A 12,763-nucleotide genomic window follows, 5' to 3' on the forward strand; every position below is an offset into this window, starting at 1 on the left:
TGAACTTGTTAATAATCGTGATTTCGATAATAATAAAGATGGTCGAAGTTACATACTATGACTAGGACGTAAATGACCAACATTAGCTATTTTCCCCCAGTCCAACAGAGTTGGAGCAAAAATTCCTCGGCACCTGAGGCGGGTTTTTTTCTCGTATGTGAAGATGGTAAAAATTCGAGCCAGGTATTCAATGTGGCAACATTATAGTACATTATAGTAATAGCCTTAATGGAGCCAGCAAAGATCCGCTCCTTGGAATTGTTTGAGTGGGGAAATCCAGTCACTCGCTCAGCCATAGTACACAGTCGCTGACGACAGTCATCAACGGACTGTGTGAATCGGGAGAAAAGCGTGGGTAGAAGGCGTTGTGACAGAAAGGGAGTCTGTTTCGCACTGTTGATAAAAGGCGATATATACCATTTCTCAGTTTTATATATTTAAAAAAATGCTGTTATCCATTTTTAAAATATGGATATGGTGCCAGGCACCATTTGAACCAATAGAGCCACGCCCCTGATTGGGACTAATTTCAAAACATGGCACTCGGGCTTAATAGGTTAGAGTTTAACCTGTTAACTTCAAAACTCTGGAAAAACACATATTTGAAAAATTTGGCCAGAAAACTTGTCCTTCAAGGTCCCAAGTTTGAGAATTTTTGCCAAGATGAGAGTCCTTTAAATCGATCGATATTTGGAAGACGAGTTACCTGGGCAAATTTTTAAATACGTGTTTTCCAAGAGTACAGCAGTTAACTGGTTAATTGGAGTCGTACATGTCCATATGGAATGTACAAGGTTGTCTAAAGATATGTTTTGCAGGCAGGCGATCGCGACTTTGTATTTTCGTTTCAGTTAACTAATCAAAATGTAGTAGATTCCAAATCTGCTTTTTGATTGGTTAGGTAAAAACGAAAGTACATTATGCATCGTTTACGGAAGGTCTCTTGATAGTTTATGCTTTCCAAAATGCACTCTTATCTCCCCTTTTACTTTTACTACACGTTCTGAAATTAGCATAATTGGTGACTTCCGATTGTGAAACTCCATTAGGTTTGTATTTTTCTTCCTCCGAAAGACAGCTGCAGCATTTGAAAGTCATTAAAATTTCTAGACATTAAATAAATGTTAAAACTCATGCTCAATCTATAGAAGTGACGTATCTACACTTTTTATGAAACCGAAAAACTTGAAAATGCTTCAGATCTTGTAGACCTTCAGAGCCACTAGGCCAATGGAGTCGGAGTTAGTCCCGGTTTCTATAGCGTGAAACGGACAATAACAATAATTGCTTGCTACTCTACGGATAGGACGCTACTCTAGTTTATCGCAAAGTATTTCCCGCCAGATCTAACACACCCAGCTCTCCCAATCACTGCTGGGTGAACGAGGGGGGGGGGGGGGTGTCAGAAAAAAATCTCGACTGCACCCGGGATCGATCTCTTATATAGAATACAATTTAAAGAAAAGATCAAATTAATGATGCATGGTTTATAGATGGAACAAAAATTATGCCACTCAGCACTTTGTTATTGTTTTTAGACAACAATTTTAATTATTCGTTTTCACTAAATTCTATCAATCAGACTATAAACGTTTAAGGTTTTGCATGGCTTTGTGTGACGGTACGTTATATTTATATCCGACTGGCGGGTGTTGTGAGTATTTTACTTAACCTCATAGCATCAATATAACACAAAAATTCACAGTAATGCAGGAAGAATAATTTTTTCACCGTAAACTTGTTGATCATAAAAATAAAGACAGGTGAATTTGGCGGGAAAAAAAAAAACAAAACAAACTTCAATAATAGTCATGCATCATTTTCAGTTGATAGATAGAAAGTATGAGAAAGTCGTTAATACCCTATTTAAAATCAGCTGATGTTGTCCAACCATTTACGAGATACTCACTATGATTTTGTGTCGAGCAATTTAAAATAAACATAAAAATAAAGAGTACAGCTCAGCAATGCAGGTTGCCTAAATGTACTCTTGTCGCACAGTACTGTAGTTCCGAGAGGAATATTATATATATATATATATAATATATATATATATATATATATATATATATATATATATATATATATATACATTTGATCAATACAAAAGAAATCAAATATTTATATATCTATCTACCAACCTAATTGTCTGCTAATAATTTATTTACACTTTCCATTTCAATGTTTTCTCAAGTTACCATTTAGATACTTGTTTCAGTTTCTTCTAAAACAGAGTTGAACTGCCTACTATTTTCCAACCATTGCTTAAAAAAAAAACAAAAACAAAAACAAAAAAACAACAACAAAAACAACAACAAAAAAAACAACAACAAATCCCCCCCCCCCCCCCCCCCCCAAAAAAAAATAAAGCAAACTTCAAATGTTATTGTCAATTTATCGAGAACTTGATTTCCCAGCAGGTCCCATGAAATTAACTACCGTCCAAGTTCAACGGTGATCAAAGAGGTCATTAAATCAATTTCTGCCGTACGCTGACAAATAACTTTTATCAGTTTTTGGCCAGATCGCTTTTGTTACATGTTATAGCGATCAATTAAGATACCCCGGACTTGATAAAATGCTCTAAACCAAAATTTTCAAAATAAAGTCAAGGGTTTGAGAAGGTTCGATAAGTTGAGGGCTATTTTAACCAGTTAACTGTCGTACTCTGGAAAGACACGAATTAAAAAATTTGGCCAGAAAACTCGCCCTTCGAATATTGATCGGTTTAAATGACCCTCATCTTAGCAACAATTCCCTCACCTAGGACTTCGCGGAAGTCCCAGGTTTGAGAGGTTTTTTTTCCAAGATGAGAGTCATTTAAATCGATCGATATGCGAAGGACGATTTTCTGGCCAATTTTTCAAATACGTGTTTTTCCAGAGTACGACAGTTAACTGGTTAATCGATTGATGTATTGCCGTTTTCTGGCTAAAATACAACAATGTGTTTTGCCAGTGCAAAGCAGAATTCCCCAACCGCCTATGCGTGATGCACGATATATAACAGTACCAGCCTATTTACCAAGCTATAATTATTTGGCTATTTAGAGATTTCCTAATTTTACTGTTCAAATCAACCTTTGATTTCCTTATTTATAATGATAATAATAAAATAAATGAAAGTTACCCCCCCCCCCCCCCCCCCCACCGTACAACGGGCATTTGATTTAGTAAAAATATAAGGAGGCTTCTATTTCTTAAAGACCTACAAACAAAAAGACAAAACAAACTAAAGCACAAACACACACACACACACACACACACACACACACACGCACACAAACATTTTAAAATAGACCAAGGTTCACAAAATATGGAAAACCACTGGACCTAATTCAAGACCAGCCAGCACTAAAGATTGCCACAAAACAATTTTTTAATAAATTATGTAATCATTATTATTTCTTAAATTACTCTTAATATTTCGCATCATATTGAGACCATCGCCTACGACCATACCACGTTGAAAATATCGGGTTCTCGTCCGGTCACCGAAGTCAAGCAACGTCAGACGTGGATATAACTTAAATGGGTGACCGCTTGGGAACACAACGTGTTGTAGTCGTTTCCTTTTTCTTATGGGTTTCTTTCTATCATTATCAATTTATTTTTTTTAAAAATATTTTTTAAATATTATATTGCTGCTCGTAGACGAACGAGAATCAATTATTGTTGTTTGGTATATGACATATTTATTTATCTAATTTATATATTTTATTATTTTTTGGCGGGGGAAGGGGGGGGGGGGGTAGTGGGGGTGGGGGTTGAGATTATCCCATTAAAATTGTTTTTGAATACTTGTGCGGCTATGTGGTCTTGTGGTATGACACTCGCTTTCGGATCGGAAGGTCCAGGGTTCGAGCCTAGCGCTCGGCGCATAGTTGAGTCCTTGGAGAAGGCTCTTTACTCACATTCTCTCACCGTACTCAGGTGTAAAATGAGTACCTGGCTGTTAACAGCGTTGTCTGTGTACGAAAAATTGTAATATCGACTAACAGGCGTCATGTCCCGTCCTACATGTTAAATGTTGCTGTTGGCCAGGGACCCCTTGTAAAGCGCTTCGAGCACATTTAGTGGATATTGCTCTATATATAAAGCTCAATTAAAAAAAAAAAAACCATCCCGGTGCCTTAAATGTGCCCCTTATCACTGTCCAATTCAGACGACTGCAAAATACCCTTTTTCTCATTTTGGTGATTTTTAAGAAAGTTCAAATCAATGAAGATGGCCCTTGACTCGTCAAAACTGCTTAAACTTGAAATGTCATATCATCCATGTCAATGTCAAAAATAATCGACGTGCTCACATTTGCAGGTCTGATAATCGAATGCAATTATGGGCTAGTTTTAACATGGTTGTAATGGATTATAGATATATTATATTTTGCGTTGGCTTGAGATTATTTCCATAATTGAAATGAGCTTATAACAATTTGGGTTATCAGGCCTACAAATAAGAATACGTCGATCTTAATCCAACCATTTACCCCCCCCCCCCTCTCTCTCTCTCTCTCTCTCTCTCTCTCTCTCCCCAAAACACACACACACACACACACACACACACACACACGTTAAAACTTTTTTTTTTAAAACTAACTAATAAACAAAACAAACAAAGTTAAAAAGTTCATTTTCTTTTATTTTTAAGACTGAGTTTTAACCAAAAAAAAAAAAACACACACAAAACCTTAATTGTCCCCAGTGGTCAAAACTTTAAGTGTGATCGTTGCTTTTTTTCATCCAATCCATTATTCCGACTTAGTACCGTTGTGAGGCGATGGGTCACAAATTGTCACGCCGGTTTTCAATCGCATGACGTACACGCAGAAACTTCTTTTAGCAATTAGTAGGCGGTTTGTACACGGCGTAGGTGCTCCTCATACCATCATGCTAGGTCGCCCACGGTTCAGGTGTGTGTGTGTGTGTGTGTGTGTGTGTGTGTGTGTGTGTACGTGTGTGTGTCGCCGTGATCTCTCTCTCTCTCTCTCTCTCTCTCTCTCTCTCTCTCTCTCTCTCGCTCGCTCGCTCTCTCGCCGTGATCACCGTGCTGCCGCCTACACATTCAATATACCCCTTTCCACTTTGCACAGTATCGTGTTACCAGATTGTTGTATTTTAAATGCCAAACGGTATGGTTATTTTGACTAGTTATTTGGGCAATACATTAATATCAATGAATGAAGTGATCTGAAACGTCGCTTGCCGTTCAATACATGTAGTTTCGCAAGACTAAATGATCTACTATTAGATGTTTTAAACTATGTCTATTGAGTAAAGATAGAAACAAGTTTTTTTAAAAAATTAATAAAACATCACAACATGCCAGCTATGTTTAAAAACTCACAGCATCCGCCAGGGGGATATACTGTTCCAACACACAAAACTATGTACAACCTTCAACGTTTATAATAGTAATTCAGTTACAGTCTGATTGATATAATTTAGTGAGAACTACTTATAAAAAGGATGACTAAAAACAATAACAAAGAGCTGAGTGTTGTCGATTTCGACCCTTATATATATAATATATATATATATTATATATATATATATATATATATATATATATATATATATATATATATATATATATATAAATATATATATATATATATATATATATATATATATATATATATATATATATATATATATATATATATATACGCCAAATGACACCAGACGATTTGTTTTGTTTCGTTTCTTTAAAAATGGAATTTTGGCCAAAAAAAAAGACACACTGGCAAATTAAGCTCATCTTCAGCGTCGGCCAGCTGAAAAACGTGAACGACTGCCTTTGTATGCGCGGCGTAATAAGCACGAAGTGTGTAACGCCAAGGGCATGACACAGACTTTTGACGTGTCTATTTCCGGCGTGGCCGTCTTCGTCCTCGCCATTTTACTACACACTACACGTCGACTGGTTAATTTCAGTTAAATCGTTATTATATTCACAATGGATTATTTACATATAAATGTGGAGACCTTAATTGAATTAATTAAGGAAAGACCTGTGCTATGGGATAGAAGTTTGAAGGACTACAGAACTAGGAACTCCACTGTGGTTGCTTGGCAAGAAATTTGCAGTATAGTAGATCCCAACTATTTAACACTCAGTAAGGAGGCTCAAAATAGAATCTGTAAGTGCAATTTTATTGAAAGCTCATAACACATATTGCCTTTAACAGAAAAGCCCTAACGTTATATTTTTAATCAAATATTTTAAACTAAGAAATAGAGCTGTGAAGAGCCCGGGGTTTATTCGCCGGGTAATGGTATAGATAGCCGTAAAGACTTGGCATTTATTCAGCGAGAAGTCTACCTTGGGAGCGAACAGCGGATCTTAGGAATCGGCAACAACCTCTCTACCTATTCATATCACTTCGTCATTCGCTGTAATTTTAAATGCCATTCATGATCGGCTACGACGGCAAATTAATGTTGTGGTAGAGCCCCCCCCCCCCCCCCCCTGGAATAACCCAAGTGTCAGCCACAGCGCAGCGCCGCAAATTGAGCTAGGGAGAGGTGGCTTGCTGAAGGCCTCATAACGCGATGTATATTCATTATAATTAGAACTAGGTATCTTCCGGGGTGCATTGCAAAGTCCATAGCCTACTGCTGAGCTGCACTACCCCCCCCCCCTCCCCCCATCAAGTCGTTATGGTTTTTGCACACATATAATTTTGAAATGTCATGATGATGTTGCCATGGAGACAGCTGTGATGGGCTTGTCCGTAATGCTAGAAAAGATGGTCATGACTCGCAATCATGGCGTACTTTAGTCACTCTAGACGGTCATGCTCGCAATAATATTATACTGAGCGTCAAGACAAACTGGCCAGAACTTAGCAGCCTGTAGCGCCATAACAAAGTGTTACACTTAACAATGCCGGCATCAAGGTGAAAGCCAATAAAATTCTACGCTAAATGTCTCAGGAGATACAAGATTAACAAACTTTTTCTTACTTTTATCAAAGCTCTAAAGAGAGCAAAACAAATTGACAGCTCAAAATGAACTAAACTTTGATATCGTTTGAACCGTAAAGGCATCGGTTTCTACGTGTATTCCATTGCGCGCCGTGCATCCCATTGGGAAGAAAAAGTAACGTAAAGGGGAAACATAACGACAATATCAAAAATACATTTTTATCTGCGAAAAAATCAATTTTACTGAGCTAGCGTATTCCATCAAGATTCTACCATTGTTCCAAATCCAGTGTCAATAATATCATAATAAACAAATGCTACGATCACGGTACGGCCTCCAAACTCCCAGGCATTGGAAAGAAAAGACTTCTGTGGACGATGATAGACAATGAGACCAACATCATGGTGACAGCCGTTTGCATCAGTCAGATATACTGCGAATGAATTCCAGATTTCATTATCAATCAATGTGAGAAGAAGACTCAGAGGATTAAAATGACGACAACCATGCGTCAGAATTTTGCTCACAGAACATAACACGACTGCAAGGTTTCAGTGGCCTTTTGCACATGAACGTTGCATCCAGACCCAATGGGACCGTGTTCTTTAATCCGAAAAAAGCAGCTTCAAGCTTTTGTTTGTTGATGGACGGCAAAGAATATGATGTCGTGACGTTGATCGTTACACTGCAAAATGAATGAAAGAGGTCTTGAGTTGTGGCGTCAGGTCCGTTATGGTTAAAGTTTTTAAAGCCAGTGTCAATAACAACAAGACACCTTTTGCCTCTGTCATTCGTAACCGACGTATTTTCCTTTCGAATCGAAGCTCTCAATCTAAAAATAGCTTCTATCTTGTCGACGCTATGATGTATCCTAGTAACTAGTCTTAGACTAAGCTGAAGTCCGACCTAACCAATTTATTAAAACTTGGCCAAACTTTGTCCGAATATGCCCTGATTTTAGTCTGGGACTTGCTTTCAGCTCACATGAAATCCGATTTTTTCAAGTCATTGACTAAAGTCAGAGACTAAGCGCTAGTCCGCGTTCATGAAAACGGACCTTGAATGGGAGGGTTAAGTCATGGGATGATTGCGTTGCACCGTTTTCAAGCTACTTGCGTGGCATCTTTTGCGAGTCTAACATAATTCGGTTTTTCTAAAAGTTTAGACAAAATATTATCGAATGTGAAGACTCATACTTTGCGTGGCGAACTTTTAAATTTGAATAAAATTGAATTTTTGATTGCAGGGGGTAACCTACTATTGCAGTATACAAACAAAAGTTTTAAAATTGTCATGACAACATATTTCATTTTTTAAAATTCACATCGCTAGGCATTGCAGAAGAAAAATAAATCCACACCTAGTCCGTTTGCCTGTAACTGTAAGTCGAAAGTTTAACCGATTAATCTTTCAAACTCCTACAATAAGTCCAAAGGACTCTGAGATCCACATCTTGATGAACAGGATTCCAGACAATTGATAATAATAGCGCAATCCTGGCAAAGCTAATACCCCTGGACCAACAATATTGGTTGACGAAGCAAGGTTGAATTTATCAATGGAACCCATCAAGAATAAATGTTGGAGATATGGAACGATCTGTTGAAATATGATGAGATGTTGCCGCTTTAAAACGGAATCGCCTTTCTGACTGAGGGAGAACATTTGATGCATTACGCACTCCATAAACGTGAACTGAGTGAGTCCATAAAGAACAGAAATTTGGGACCAAAAACATTTGGTGACTTTAAGCAGAAGTTGACTTTAAGCGTGAATTTATCTGGTTTCCACTGTACTCATAAACACATTGAAATCTGTAAAAGTTTTATTTTAAGCTCACTTTAAGATATTCAACGTCAAGATGATTTTAATTTTTAAAAGAGAAATCAGAAGAAAAAAAAATGATTATTTTGAAATAGGACCACGATAGCACAGTTACTAGAGCACTTTCCTCACAAACAAAGGGATGCATTCGATTTCGGGTGCCACGCACGATATTTTGTATGATTCCCCTTCTCCATCTGGTAATGATTGGGTATCCAGGCGTGGAAGACGATTTGTCGTAAAACACTTTGATTGGACTTTGACTTGACATAGTGACGTAGACTGCTTTTTATCCAAAAGATAGTCGGCAATTATTATTGTTCGTTGAACGCTGCAGCAACCGGGATTAACTTCGGCTGTGTAGCCTTTATGAAGGGCTTTGAGGTTTCGACAAAAAGCGCTATCGAAATATGCTTATTATTATATTTATTAGGTATTATTATTATTATTATTATTATTATTATTATTATTATTATTATTATTATTATTATTATTATTATTATTATTATTATTACTTTAAGATATTTCTTTATTCCTTTTCATCCTCAGGGAAGTGTCTCTCACAAAAATGGACAAACATCAGGGACAATTACAAAAAATATAAGCGTAGGGTAACCATGGCGAAATCATCTGATGGAAGTAAGAAAAAGACCGTCAAAAAATACATATACAGTAAACATTTAACATTTCTAAACAAGAACGTCGAGAAGGAGAAAGATCCATTTGTGTTAACCTACGAAGATCATGATGATGATCAAGGTGAGGATGTAGATGATGATGATGATGACGATGAGGGCGATGAAAAGATGATGTCCGGAAATGCTGAGATTGCGAATGACAGTAAGACGAATGACACTGAGATGATAAGTGAACAATCTCTAAAGAGGATAAAGATAAAAACGGAATCAATGATTGAAGATGAGCAACCCACTCATGGGGAGTCCAATGACCTTGACGACAGCGTTCGCCATGTCAATTTCTTCAAGAGCATTTTGCCTTCAATTCAAAAGTTTAACGACCTAGAGACAATCCAGTTCCAATCTCAAGTCCTGCATGCCATTCAAGACATTCACGAAGCCAGGAGAATTCAGGATACTCAGGGGTGGCCCGTTTCCCATCAGGGCACACCTTTGCAACAGCGCCCAAGCTACGACCGTCTAGAATACTCAGCACCTCACTCAGTTCACGTTTATGGAGTGCGTAATGCATCAAATGTTCTCCCTCAGTCAGAAAGGCGATTCCGTTTTAAAGCGGCAACATCTCATCATATTTCAACAGATCGTTCCACATCTCCAACATTTATTCTTGATGAAAATGACATATCACACACAGAAACAGTATATTTAGACCCGCCTCAACCCGAAACCCGTGTTCCAAACTGTTCAGAGCCGAGCCATTGCTCCAAAATACCAAAACCTACGACGTATGGAGAGTTGGTTGACGATACTCACCAGCTTGACTCGACGCATTCCCAACCAAAATTCAAAGTAATCATATCGTCTAAGTCAACGGCAGCTACAAATCATTAACTTTAAGGGGATTGACTAAAATTAAAATGGCACTTTGTGTAAATCACAACTTTGTGAATTCGGAGAAGCCTTACCGAGCTCATCATCCGACAATGTATCACTGGGCTTATATTATTTGATACTTCATTGACATTATGTGCGCATAATTATTTTAGAAACTTCCGAGTTTTTCAGTTGGTTCGATGACAATATATTTCATACTAGTCATCATTTCAATATCTCAGCACCATTAAGATATTAAAAAAAGTCTATGATATTCAGAATATCTGCCGATTTAACGTACCGCTAGGGCTCCCCAGATTCTGCTTTTATCTACACTCTAGCACTGTGACCACGTATTGATAGGATTTTAATTGTGTTTTTTTTCCGGCTTACCAAGAAGCAATAATGATCTTCGATAACATTTTTTATATTAAAGTAAACAATTACAACAGAAAACAATCTTTGACCCTTTCATTTTGAGCTAAAATATTTTGCTGAGATCTCATTTCGTTTTCTTGTTTCATACATCTCTTCATTTACATCCGAAACAACCATTATACTGTAAAACCAACAGAACCAATTACATCTTCATTCCATCATTTTTTATTGTCGTCTATCGCTACCTATCATCAATACCACAATCACAGCATCCACCATTACAACCACTACCACCAACATACCACCACCACAAAACAACTACAACAGTATAATGTTCCTGTCCCTGCTACTGCTTCCACTATTACGACTACGACTCAAAAACTATTATTACTTGTAATTGTATTGATAATTTAATGCTGCTGCTGATATTTCTGCCGCTGCTACAACTGCTATGGCCATAACTACAGCAACTTCTATTATTGACGCTGTCGTAGAAACTAAATAAATGATGCAACAAACGTGGGAAAATCGAGACTGATGTGAACATATTATAGTGTGCTGTTTCCATTAATTATAAAACTCCGAGTGATATTTTTCAGTTGCCTCCCCTTGAAAGACAGTTAATAGAAATTTATTATACATAAAGTACATAAAGTTCATTTTAAAAAAAATACTATTAAAAATTTGGCATTATAGATTTTGTCCAATTTTTTATATAATGTCAAAGAAAGGTTTTTCTACGAGATGCCGTTAAAAGAATTTATTAATAATTTTGTCCAGGCCAAACCGTAAATGTCCCCCGACTATATCGTTGATCTATTCTCAGAATCCTATTGTTTTTCTGTTGGTTTGCTGTTGTTATAGTTGTTGTTTCTCATTTGTTATTTGTTTGTAGATTTTTTGTTTTATGTTTTATTTTGATTGATTGTTTATAATATTTTCATAAAATAATAAAGACCAATAAAGATACTTCAAATGGGTATTCTTTGCAAATTAAGAAATTAAGGAGCAGGCACAAGTGTAAGATAAAGATCTGAACAAGTGTGTATGAAAGGTGCCAGACAAAGCAAGAAAGAAAAAAAGAAGAAGAAAAAACCATACCAAAAAATCAGTCTTCCTCGACTGGCACCTTTCATACACACGACTTGTTCATCAGTCGAGGTAAACTGATTTTTTGGGATGTTTTTTTTCTTCTATTTTTCTTTCTTGCTTTGTCTGGCACCTTTCATATACACCTGTTCAGATCTTTATAGTATTCTCTACCTATCATCCGATACGTGCATGTATTATTTACTTATCTTTACCCTCACTAAAGCATGTTATCCTCATAGGTAAGGCCTTTAAACGAGATCTACGTGTCATAGAAAAGTCCACTCACTCATACCAAATTACGATTCGAACCATGGACCTTTTTAAAACCCTCTGTTACTGACTTTAACTCACTGCAAATATTTACAAATTTAAATATGTCATGTTTGTCTATTTTAAGGACTACTTTAGACGTTTTTAGAACATTATCACGGATTAATTTCAGAGAGTTTAACAAAATTCGTTTAATTTAATTGCTTTCCCAGGAGGCCACATGGAACCAAGATCCCATTTTATACAGTACTTTTGCATGTGCCATGTGATCATGTACTTGCTCTCTTTTACAATAACATACACTGCCTCTATCTTAATAATCATTGGCTGGCTGTTAAGTTTGTTTTGTTGTTATTTTTTTTTTTTGGGGGGGGGGGGGGTGGGGTTGACCTCCCTTTGTCGGTAGGAGGTCACTTTCTATGTCTTCTATTCCCCCAATATCTGTTTTCTGAGTTGCTTTCTGTCTTTGTCTTGGAATGGGATTACCTGGTTTTGTCCTGGCCCTTGCTGTAGTCCTTGGCTGAGAATGAAACAGTCAAATGTATAATTCTAGTTGGGAGATTATTTTCCCTTGTTAATCATGTCTGTTTGTACTATACATTTTTCGTTTTGAATAGGTTTGTAAACATTTGAGTGCATTCCTCTTAGTGGGATCCCGTGCTTGTGTCTGAATGGAACTTTTAGGAACTTTTTTCAAACTGCTCTTGTAATCTACATCTGTTCCCTATAATTGAATCATTTCTCTTACATTTTCTCGTG

The 12,763-nt window shown here is 36.9% G+C and overlaps 1 protein-coding gene across 1 annotated transcript; it reads left to right on the top strand.

Moving 5' to 3' along the window:
- Positions 1-5,829: 5,829 nt before the first annotated feature.
- Positions 5,830-12,342, top strand: LOC144967771 (uncharacterized). Its single transcript, XM_078905390.1, has 2 exons — positions 5,830-6,141; positions 9,303-12,342. The coding sequence occupies exons 1-2, from the start codon at positions 5,958-5,960 to the stop codon at positions 10,280-10,282; spliced, it is 1,164 nt and encodes a 387-aa protein (XP_078761516.1). The 5' UTR covers positions 5,830-5,957; the 3' UTR covers positions 10,283-12,342.
- Positions 12,343-12,763: the final 421 nt, after the last annotated feature.

This window comes from Berghia stephanieae, chromosome 3, assembly GCF_034508935.2.
Source record: "Berghia stephanieae isolate SIO BIC M18660-M18661 chromosome 3, UCSD_Bste_1.3, whole genome shotgun sequence".
NCBI classification, from domain to species: Eukaryota; Metazoa; Mollusca; class Gastropoda; order Nudibranchia; family Aeolidiidae; genus Berghia; species Berghia stephanieae.